The 12144-nt window shown below is 45.5% G+C and overlaps 1 protein-coding gene across 9 annotated transcripts in view; it reads right to left on the reverse strand.

The window, feature by feature from the left end:
* Positions 1–12144, reverse strand: part of LOC125953706 (titin) — a 45535-nt gene that overhangs the window by 22391 nt on the left and 11000 nt on the right. For 5 of the 9 annotated variants that reach the window (XM_049683428.1, XM_049683427.1, XM_049683429.1 and 2 more), the window contains exons 3-9: positions 10136–10258; positions 8749–10068; positions 8158–8508; positions 6787–6954; positions 5943–6704; positions 1969–3799; positions 443–603 (exon numbers count right to left, since the gene is read on the reverse strand). In XM_049683428.1, the coding sequence (XP_049539385.1) occupies positions 443–603; positions 1969–3799; positions 5943–6704; positions 6787–6954; positions 8158–8508; positions 8749–10068; positions 10136–10258 (4716 nt within the window). The remainder of the gene's footprint in view (positions 1–442; positions 604–1968; positions 3800–5942; positions 6705–6786; positions 6955–8157; positions 8509–8748; positions 10069–10135; positions 10259–12144) is intronic. The other 4 variants (XM_049683436.1, XM_049683435.1, XM_049683434.1 and 1 more) reach the window with 1 other exon arrangement.

The raw sequence follows: 12144 nt of genomic DNA on the forward strand, positions 1-12144 counted from the left end.
TGTACAGACGGCGGCAACGGCAGCGGCTATTGGCGCGTATCGAAAAATCAAAATGACCAAAATGTCCCAAAATCGTTAGGAGCGAGCTAATGGGAGTGGAAACACACTTTTCACACACACAAACTAACACGCGAGGGGCGCTATATACATCAAGGGCGGCATGGGTATGGCAGTTAGGACGGAAAATGCAGTTCAATCTTTGGGCAGATCGGGCGAGGCGAAGCAGAGTACAGGCGAACAGGAAATGTGTGACGTAAATACGCTAATTCGTTTGACAATCTCTGAAACCGATGCTCCAATGGATGACTTAATTGAGGCCCAGCTTGAGGAGATACTACCTTACACCAATGCGGTGCATATGAGTGTCTGTTGCTACGGATCATGTGTCTGACACACATGACTGCGTGTAGGTATGATGTTAGAGGAAGATCGTGATACTTACTTTCACCTCACGGTTCGTGAAATGTTTTCCATCGTGCGTCCACATCAGATCGGGCTGTGGTGTGCCAGTGACCTGCGCTTCCAGGCGTATCTTCTGACCAACCCGCGCCATCACATTCGATAGCGGCTCGGCGAATTCGGGAAACTCTGTCGGTTCCAGTGCTGCCATAGATTGTAAGAAAAAAAAACGAAAAGAGGCAGAGATAGAGAGAGAGAGAGAGAGAGAGAAAGAGAGAGAGAGAAAAAAAAAGAGAGAGAGAGAGAAAGTGAAAGAGAAAGAGAAGAAAGAGAGAGAGAGAGAGAGAAAACGTTAAACACTGGCGTGCTGCTTGGCATGAAACGGTCTACTACAACAGGTGTGAGCAGCTGATTGAACATTTTCCGCTGGGTTTTATGTTTTGATCGTTCAGACCACGGCTACCGGTACACCAAAGGCGTGTGGCTACAAAAATAGATCGTGATAAAGTCGAACGCATGCAGCGTCCGATACCGTGGCAATGGTACCCGTGGAATTCTAACCGAGCAGCTATTGATTCGAGCAACGAAATGCCGTTCGCGAAGAAGTAGAATATTCATCAAAGTAGTCCGTTGTCGTCGTGGCCACATGACCACAGAGTAGCAACAAAGTAACCAGCGAACGATCCTAATGGACTGACCGATGACAGGCCGTTTGGCCCGAAGCGGAATGCAATCGAGCGTATAATCTCAAATGTCTCCTAGAAGTGCATTGGAAACGCAACCAGATTAGACGAGTGGTATGCTGCGACGGGACGATATGCCATCCGTTCATACACACGGCCTTTTCAGACGGCGGCTTCGCTCGCAGCGCCTCATATGTCTTCTTCAATTGGGTGCAGAGAATTATTGCAAAAGATTAACGCACCATTAGCTAGGATGCGTGTAATTTCTGTGACAGCGCTCGGTAACGAGAGCATCCAATGGATACGAGGAAATGGACTGGCCCAACCCGTTTTTCCGCTCGAAAAGATAAATTAACAACATTGAGAGCACAACACTCTCGGGGCCTTCGTACGATAGCAAAGTGGTGCGTGGCTTGGATTTTACACTACTAAGTGGATTACAAGTGGCAGCGGGCGCACATATAGCCGCAAATGCACACTCAACTATTTCTGTCTCAACGATAATCTACATCACGAGCAAATGACTGCCACTGGGGCCACACACAGCTTCAATCTTCCACTCGTTGAGAGGTCACATCCGAGAGCTGTTTTTACGAAATTATATGCGTGGAGACGCATGGTATTTTTTTTTAGATCACCAGGCGCCTCCATCGTTTACCCGCCAGGACACACACTACCTATTGCTACCATGGTAACGCAGTGATGATTCAATGGCTATTGGTTAGGGAAGCCCACGTAACGTACATCGTGAGCGGTTGCAGCGCACTGACGACAAACAGCACTTCAAAGCGGAGAAGCACATCACTTCAGCGTACGCAATGGTTCGCGGCCGATCTAGTGGCCGATGTGGTGACCGATAATTCTGTAAAAGGCAGGTGATACTTACGTTTGACCGTGAGAAACGCGATCGTTTCGCTCGACCCGCACTCGTTGACCGCACGGCAGGTGTAGTGTGTTTGGTCTTCGAGGTAAACTTGCTCGATACGAAGCGAGGCAACACCCGACACCGGTTCGTACGATTGACGATAATCGGATGAACCATCGATACACCGGTCACCTTTGAACCAGTGTACCGTTGGTGAAGGGACTCCGGTTACAACACAGTCATACTGAAAAGGTTGGCCCTCCTGTGCCATACCACCGTCGAGCAATGGCATGGTGAATGTTGGAGCCGTTCCCTCTGGCTTCGGTGCAGGCAGCACCTCTGACACTAACAGTCGAGCCGATGTGTCAGCCACTCCAGCATTGTTCGTCGCTCGGCACAAGATATCGGCGCTATCCGCGGTCACCGTCTCATCGATCACGAGAGTGCATACTCCACTGGATGGATCGAAGCTCGTACGATAGTCCGGATTGTCCTGTACGCTAATACCGTTCTTGTACCACTCGATACACGGATCGGGAGTCCCAGCTACCACACATTGCAACCGCACGCGCTGTCCTTCCTGGACGCACACATCGGCCAACGGTTGAACGACTCGCAAAGTGGCTTCTGACAGTGGTTCATGCTGTTCGGGTATCCCTTGAGGCTCGCTTATGTTCTTCATTGTTGATGTCGTTGTGATAACCTCGTGTATTTGTTCATGAATTTGCTCTTCGACCGTCTGTATTACCAACGGGATCTGCGGTTCCTTCAGATACTGCTGCTCGTCAACGGTCTGCACGTCAAACGAGGCAGGCAGTTGTTGTTGAGGCAGTGAACCCAATTGCGACGTGGTGGTTGTGATCTTAACATTTTCGACCACTGTCGGTGCATGCTGCTGCTCAAGCTCGCGTTGTTGTTGCAGTAGCCGCTCCTGTTCGAAACGTTGCTGTTCAAGATCGCGCTGTTGGGCCTCGAGTTCTCGTTTCTGTTGCTCAATCCGTTGTTCCTCGAGATCTCGCTGTTGTTGCTGCTGCTGAAGCTCTCGTTGTTCTTGCTCCAGACGCTTCCGTTCCAGATCTTGTTGTTGCTGCTGGATCTCACGTTTTTGTTGTTCGAGTCGCTGCTCTTCAAGGTCTCGTTGTTGCTGTTCGAATCTCTGTTGTTCCAGGTGTTTTTGTTCAAGTTCTATTTGTTGCTGTTCCAATTCTCGTTGTTGCTGATCAAATCTCTGCTGCTCTAGCTCTCGTTGCTCTTGTTCAAGCCTTTGTTGCTGTTCCCGCAGCTGTTGCTGCTCCATCAACTCTTTCGTGCGGTCATACACCTCAGTTTTGATTTTGTAAAAAGTTTGAAACAACTTGGTGTTTTCGGTGTAGATCGTAACGGTTTTGTCGAAGCCGTAAAGAAGAGTGGAGAGCAGGGAAACGTTCTTTAATGAGTCCAACTGCTTTGCTTCATGCGAACGGATGGTGCTATCCACCTGGGCAACAAGATCGTTCGCTACGTCCACGTTGTTCAATATTGTGAGTTTGTTGTTCGCATTTATCAGATCGGCGTTCAAATTGCGATAGTTATCTTCAATCTGAGAAAATACATTTGAAAATACCACGCAGTGGATTATTATTTGTGTGCTCATGATGCGAGTCATCATTTTCCTACTTACGCTTGCTAACTTCTCAAAGTACTCAATTACTGTGCCAAACAGCTTACGATGTTCGTCGATCTTATTCATCAGTTCCATCCATTCGTTGCGGATTTTGTTCGTCTCTGATTCAACATATGGACTCGTTTCCGGATACTGCCTTACCAGTTCTGTTCCAGAGTTGGTAAACGTATCCACACGATGCTCAAGTTCCTGTTTAATTAATAAAGTCAATTATTAATTACTACGATTTTATAAAACTATCGCCTAGCATCCAAAGTGAACTAAGATGGGTCGCAATACATCACAACAAGGATTTAACATGCAAGGTGTAATGCTACCTGAACATAATGCAATGCCAATCGATATTTTGAAACATCAAAAGTCGAATAGAGTTATTACATTTTACAATGTACAGCATACCCACCCTGTTTAAAGACTTTAATTGAAGACCCAGCAATCGATTACCATATGTTAGCTGAAATGGTCCTCAAACAAGGCTAATCAGTTACCATATCCTTAGAATCCTTCTTGAACCTACACCTGCAAGCTGGTGGGTGTAATTAGATGTCACACGGGCTCGCATATCCGGATAGACATGCAACGAAATGCATCTGCAGCCTCAACTTAAGCAACAGGTGCGTGCAATCGTTAATTGTTACTGACAGAAAGATGAGCGCTTATGCGGGAGTTCAATCTGAGCTCAGGCTCAAACCGACTATTCATCATTCACCGTCCTTCATGCGCGTCAACAGCAATTTCCTTTCGTCTTCTGAGTGTCTCTCCAACAGACGGGATGCATCTCAACCAGTTCATTTTTACATCGTCGTCTCGTCTCGCTGATCTGCATCGCCACAACCGTGTGCTCCCATACGAGATTTTCCCAGAACAAACAAATCTTACGATGGATTCTATAAATATTTACATAGCTCCTACACATCACACATGGCCAACCTCCTGTCATCGTAGCGCCAACACCAACACCAGTAGCTCAACCGAGCAACTGTTTGGTGTTGATGAATTCAAATGGGAGTGTTTGTGGCCAGCGCGCCATGCCATCATTCCTTCCGGAAGCGGAACCATATGACTGTATCTTCCTCCGCAGCCGAAAGCAAACATAAAACAATGTTGTACTATTTCCGTTTTGAGGTGAAAATCAAAACACTGCTCAATCAACGGATTTCTCGTTGTGCATCACTTGGTCCAGTTCAAACGTTAGAAAGTTGCGGGGTGGACTTATAAGTGATTTCTTCGAAATAATCCGAATAGAATTCAGCTATCCGCGGTTGAACAACCGAATCAAGCTATTTGAAGCTGTTCATCGTACCATTGTACCGACAAGGATCGCGGGATCTACACGTCAGTGGTCAGCGACATGAAAACACCACAAAATAAACCAAACAATGCATGTTTGCGCAAGCAACTGAAGCAGCTGTACTGCAGGTTTCTCACACACATCGTAACTCTGTCATTACTGTGCTGTTACGAGAGACCAAAACAAGAATGTGACAAGGATTACGGAAAGAGTTGAAGCGAAAATTTTAAATTAAAACTTGTACTCCATCATCTTCTTGGCTGGGGCTTAACAGCTTTGCATTGTCGAGTGTTTTAATACCTACATGTGACAAATACATATATAAATAAGATAAATTTTCAACTCCAATAAGTTAAATTTCTCCTTCCAATTTCACAACTATCGATGCTAGTCGATCGAAAAGGATGGTTAAATGGTTATTATAGTGAACAGTTTTCAGAAACAACTGGTTACAAAAATAACTCGCGCATCATCTCGATACGGCACGTCTCCCATCAATAATTGACCCGATCACAGCAGCTGTGCTCTAATCGGAAAGGACATCATTCATCAGCCCACTCTGAAGCTGGACGGGGGAGTGACCACAAAGAAAAAGGGAAGAAAGCGAGACGAAGAGAGAATGGACCCAATCGGATGATGTCTATCCTACACACCCGTTGCAGGATTAAATTTATGACATCCGAAGGCAAGCGATGGAACCGTTTTTTCTCATTTTCTCAGTAGGAGGAAACCATGCGTTGGATGGAACGAAACGTATAAACATCCAACATGGAACCGAATGACACGCCAGAGCCTCGCGCAGAATGTGGCATTGGGATAAATCATTGCGCACTTTTCCGCCAACCAGACGGCAAATCCCGTTGCGCGAAATTCAAGACCGTCACGGTCGAATCTTGGCGCCATGCACTAGAGACAGCCTAACGTAATTAGCGGCCGTGACGTGACATGAGCGGTGGGTGCGAGACAAATGTCCACGATTAATTAAACAGGCGTATCTGACCTTGTCCCAGGCTGTAATGAGTATTGAGTCGATTCACTTACTTGCAACGCCGCGGCATACTCTTCGAACGCCAGCCGAGCTGTTTGGGCTTCCGCAACGTTTTCACCAAACTGGCCACGCTGAGCTTCCAAGGATTGGCCAGCTTCACGAATCGCACCGCGCACCTCGTTCAAGTCCCGATCAAACGCGATCACATTGTGCTGCTTCTTTAGCTCACAATTCTCCGATTCCGTTTGAGACTCAAAGTACGTGCGCAGGTTCTCCAGTAACGTTATGATCTTATCCGTATCCATTTCCTTCGCACCTGGTGGTTCCTGCGATTTGACCCGTTCGATGATCTGTTCGCTTTGCTGCAGTAAACTACGGAAGTGTTCCATCGTCGTCTGCTTAAACTGCTCGTAGCTATCGGCTATTGCTTCCACACTGCCAGGATCGGTGACGGTTTGCTTGTTAGCAAAGTACTCCTTAATGCTGTCGCGACATTGTACGATCGACATGAGGAATTGCTCGATGGACACGGTCAACTCTCTAAAATCGGCTGCCATCGTGTGTAGCTTCGTTTTGATGGAGTTCAAATTGTTCTTTACGGCCACAATATCTTCCACGACACTCGGTGAGCTGCTCGATTCAAGCTGATCGATTGTGTCGAAGCGTGTCGTAAGATCTGTTTCGGCAGCCTGGATATCATTCTGTACCGTCACTCGCTTACGTACTATGAATTCCATCAGATCGGTCGGATTATCTAGAGCCGTGCTGAAGATCGGATATAGTTGCTCTTCCAGCTTCGTCGTTACAGCTAATGTCTATTGAAGGCGCGACAAAATTTAAAAGAAATAACGCGATTTTTCTAACATGTACCACGTTTTCGTACAATCATACACTTACCTCCATGTTGGCGGCCATGATTTCTTTCAGAGTTGTCTCCGTGCGTCGTCGACTGTTCCAGCTTTCCCACTCATTACTGATCGCCAACTGACGATCGTTGAATTCGGCTAGCGTTCGTTCGACGCACTGCGCTGCGCGAGATTTCTGCAAGTATGGGTCCGCCCCAATCTGGGGTGTTGTATAAATACAAAGAAAGAGAAAGCGAAACGTATGAGCCAATACACTTCAACCCATTGAACGATAGTACCGATGTGGAAGAGCGGAAGGAAAGACAGAGAGAGCATGATTGTGCAGCCCGAGGATAGGGTAAAACCTCGAGCAGAATTACAATATTATGCTCATTCTGGGTGGTTGTTTCACAAACGCCACAACCACGTTGGCGTGTAAATTGTGAGAGTGGTGGCATCGGAAAATGATGGACCGCCTAACAAATGGTGTTTTCTTTTCAAGACCGTCAGAGCATGGTATTTTCGTACCACCCTCGACGAGCAAGAGGACTTGCAATGTTCCAACACAGCATCTGCTGATCGTAGCTTCCAGATTGTGCGAATAACATAGAGCACGTTCATCTTTCAGCCAACTTTGAACCTACTTCTCGTTATAAAAATAATTGCAAAAAAAATTCATACCTTAAAGCATTCGGTTTTTACTCGAAAGAACATTTTCAATCAGTGTAAATCTGAAATGTTATAGCTCATCGGCATGAGGTAATGATTAGTGTATTTCAAAATCAAACCATCAAATTGGAAAATATATGTTTTCGTATCATATAAGTGGTATCTTCATTTGCAAGTTATTGGCGATCGAATTACATGCGCTTTCTAGACCCATGGTGCATGTAACGGGAAGATGTGATTTATTTTAGCCAAATGCGCGACAAGTCGTGATTACTCAACGCAATTCCTACTCATAGCTGACATAGCTGAGTCGCGTATTCGCTTGCCTGCTGCTAACGTTACACTCAATTTATACATTACTCAACGGTCTTGATCCGCTAGACAGCTCCAGTTTGCCTACACATAAAACCATGAACACACTAGCAAAGACACAGTTCAAAACTCAAAGCATTTAAGCATTTAACGATGAAAAAAATGAAAAAAAAACATTCCAAGCCTAGTATTGATATACAGGGCAACGTTTAAGAATGAAAAGGTGGTTTAGCCCTCGGGGAGCTCATCGTGGATATTACAAACCGACCAGCAACTGGTCTTTAGCAACGTTCCAACCCGTTTTTTATTTATTGTCGTATCTTTTGTATCTTATGGACACAACGCTGTGGTGTACGATATGATTTTGGCACGCAGGTGCATCTCGGATGAAACAAGAAGAAACTGTAAACATGAACTAACCCTTTGGTTGGGATCTGCTTACCTGTTCCAGCTGTTCCACAAATTGAGCTCCAATCGCCCGCAGGCTCTCGTGTGTCAGACGGATGTTAGCTGTAGCCGCAAGGATGAGTGAGTGGTCGGCCGGATTGTCCTTGAATGTCGCAAACTGGATTGCGCAAGCATCGAACTGATTGCGCAACGTTTCTGCTTCCTGATGGAACTTGATGTATAGCTTCAAACGATCAACCCGCTCAATGACGTAGTTTTTCAGCTCGATCCATTTCTGTCGGATGAGGTCGATTTTTCGCTGCACGTCGTCACGTTGCACGTCTGATAGATGCTCCAGGCACGGTGTCAACCGTACAAGCAGGTTATTTATAGCGTTGCCTTTGATCTGGAATAGAGAGAACACAAGAGAATGGAACGATCGAGGTTATGAATGGTGTTGAAATTTTACTCTTTCTTGCTTTTGTGCGCTTGAAGAAGCATGCAACACTTCAAAATTATGGTATAGTTTGATTGGTTAAATGTTTTCAAAAAAAGATCCTAAGTTGCAACGGTTGCCTGTCGCTCATTTATTGATAGTATATTATTTTTCAATTAATCAACGGAAACAACCAGTAAACATGCTTACCTCTAAATCATTCAGAAACTGGTGATGCAACAGCAAGCACTCTTTAGCCTCGACGAGATTTTCACCCATGTAGTGAATAGCTTTACCTCCAACGATACGTTCTGTAAATGCTTCTTCAAGCCACACGAACAACTGGCTGTAGCGCTCCAAAAACTCATTCAAAGCTTGTGACGCTCGAACATTTCGCTCACTTTCCTCATTGCAGTACCGTTCAAAGTTCAGCTTCCGCTGTTCGATCCGCTCGATCGTGGCTTGTACACCAGCCACTTCCGGCTTAGTGCGACCAACGTCATCCACTAGCGAGTAACCCTTCTGTAGTACTTCACCAATCGACTCGCGGATATCTTGAAGCAACCGCTGATGCACCGGTAGATCATTTGGCGAAGACGGTATCATTTGAGCATTGCTAAACTCTATCTCCAATTGATCGAGCCTTTTCAAAATTGTCTCGGCGCGTCCGAAAAACTCTCGTGATGTTCCCAGCAAAGTTTCCCGATTGTCAATCTCCTCCAAATGCTCTGAACATGCGTTCAGCACACTGTAGGCTTTAGCGCATGCCTCATCTCCTGCGAAGCAACCGGTCGTAAGAAGCTCTTCGGTTGCTTTTGTAATCTTTAATGTTTTGTCTCGTAGCATGGCTGCTTCAGGCTTAAGATTCTGATACGTTTCAAGTAGGTCTCCGGCCTGTTCCGCCGATTCACCCAGTGTGAAGGAGCTGAGATTCTGGCTACGCACTCGAGTCAAGCATTGTTCGATCTCGTCCAGTTCCTTCGCCAGAATCGCAAGCGTGAGACACTGTTCTAGTTGTGTTTTGCGAGAAATCCATGCTTGTTCGAGCTGATTCCGACGGTTCGAGAGATCCTCCAACCACGTTTCTACTTGTCCGATAGCCTGTATGGCATCAAGTTTGATGTGGTTCGGTCTCGAATCAAGTGTACCTATCTCGGACAGCACTCGCAAACGATCCAATATTTGATTGCCAGCTGTGAGCGCATGCGAGATTGTGTTGAGCATATCGCCTCGAAGGTTGCGGAACGAATCCAGGAACTCACGCACGGCCTCAATCTCGATCGGTATCATTGTATCGTTGCAGGCTACTTCCAGCGAGGACATCTTTCCGTACGCCTCACCAAGACGCTCGAAAAAGCTCACATTTAGCGCAACGATCTCTCGACGTTCAGCTAGCATCTTCTTAATATCGTGCCACACTGCATTCAGCGACGACGCCATTTCTTCGATAAGTGTCGGATTAGGTCTCTCATTCGTTGAAATTTTTTCCTGTATCTTTCTATAGAATTCCTCCAGCGGTGTTGGCAGGTTCTGGAAAAAAAAACCATGAAAAGAACAGTTAGCCACTGCATTTACCTCTTATCAAATCCTATCTTACCTGTATCTGCTGAAGCAACTCATCGTGTTGGTTTTGAAGCTTTAGCGCCTCGTCTAGACTCGGACCAAGAAATGTAAATTTTGGCTGCAGATCTGCTACTTTGATGAACAGCTTTTCTCCGCTCTGTTGAAATAGAAGAAACAAAGGAAATTATTTTTATGTGTAGTAACGATTTGGCAAACCTTCGAAGAACACCGTATAAATATTTTTGAAAATAAAAAATGCACAAAAAAAACCATTGGCAGCTGAAGTTGCTCTCTTTTCATAAACAATCCATTGCACGCACGTAGGATTTCGGGAGAGAGAAAAATTCACTCATTTCTAAGAAATATCATTCTCTCATTTCTCTCATTTCGTGTCTTCAACTCAAATCTCTCGTTCAAATAACACAAACCATTTTTAATATTGTTTCTGCTTACTAAATTGTTACTATAATTTGTATGGTTTATATGCTAATTTTGTAAAACAAGGAAGATAGTTGGTTCCTCAAGATTAAACATAAATCAGTTCTGCAACGTGTTGTGTGCAGTACGATGCACTTGGAGAGCGGTCGTGATTACTCTTTCTCGCGATCCTATCATGAGAAGCGTGTGATCAGTTTTGCCCGATCAGCATGTCTTTGGCTCAACCTCTCTTTAATTCAAATTGGGGTCAAGGTTTTTAAAACCTATTGATAACCTTTTGAAGAATAAATTTTCTTTTATTATGTACCTTAGAGCAAAGTAGAGAGGTTGAGAAAAAGTTCGAGAAGCAAGCAGTAACATTCGAAAAATGATCGATCCCTTAATCTGGCATTTGAAGCAGTTAGTTAAGTAAGTTAGGACCTATGTTTTGATATTTTACATCTCATCTTTGAATTCGCAGACGACATAGAACGTGTGATGCAAGTGTAATCCGATTCGAACGCCCTTATTTCCGTTTCTCGGCAAGCAAATAAACAGTGGAGGATGCCTCCTCGGATTAGATTCGCCCGCATGCTGGGTTTTTAGCGTTTGCCGAAGATTTGTTTACATTCACGTGTGCAGCATACACGCACGCACACCTTACAACACGGTGAGTGTTGACACACGATCGTTCTTTGCTAAGATCGAGTTACGCACCTGCAATACACCCGGCATCCGCTAATGGACGGCGGTGAACCTTTGCTACCCCTCATGAGAGTTGCCTTTTTTATAGAGCTAAGCCGCCGGAAATCAAAATGATACGCCTAAGTCCAGCTTCTTTAAATTGTCACCGTTATCTAGGCCCGATTTTTAAGAAACATACGCTCATAACCGTCACGTGGTTAAACCAACCTCGACCGCCGTTTCATCCCCTTTCATTCGGATTTCGATTGGCATCGATGCAAGTGAAGCGAAGAAAGCGAAGCCAAATTAATTGCCATCGACGATACATCGTTTCAGCCTTTCGGCGACGACAAGCCGCAGCGGCCAGCAGGGCGAGCTGCCTTCTTTTGGGCAGGAATGCGGGTCAACGGGCCTGGGCTTGGTTAGGTTGGGAGATCTAATTTACTCCGATTTTGCAGTTCCATTTCACCGAATCCCACTCCGTTCCCGCACCCTTCACTAGGGGATTTCCGGTGCGGAACGCTGGTCACGCTCAATCACCAAAGCAAAAAGCTTAGCTTTGTCCCGAAAGCGACCAATAATTTGACACACACTCATTTCTCAAACAACAACACTGCCCTTGTGTTTTGGGCGAGGTGAAAGCATATCTTTGTGCATGCTTTCTAAGACATCGTGGCATGTATTCGCTCGAAGCATATCACTTGTCCATGGCCATAACTTGCTTTCCGTATACATACGAATACGAAGTGTGATGACGAATCAGAAACATGACATTACTTTTGAACCCAACTGCTGAGTTCAGATTCAACCTCTTTCTGCTCCAGTGATTTCGAACCAGCAGCAAAACCAGGAACAGTCGTACTGAAACCGAGCAATGCTACATCCCATGCATTCCAATCTTGAGCTTCTGGATGACGGCACGTGTTCATAATTATCTCTCTT

The sequence above is a fragment of the Anopheles darlingi genome, chromosome 3, assembly GCF_943734745.1.
Source record: "Anopheles darlingi chromosome 3, idAnoDarlMG_H_01, whole genome shotgun sequence".
NCBI lineage: Eukaryota > Metazoa > Arthropoda > Insecta > Diptera > Culicidae > Anopheles > Anopheles darlingi.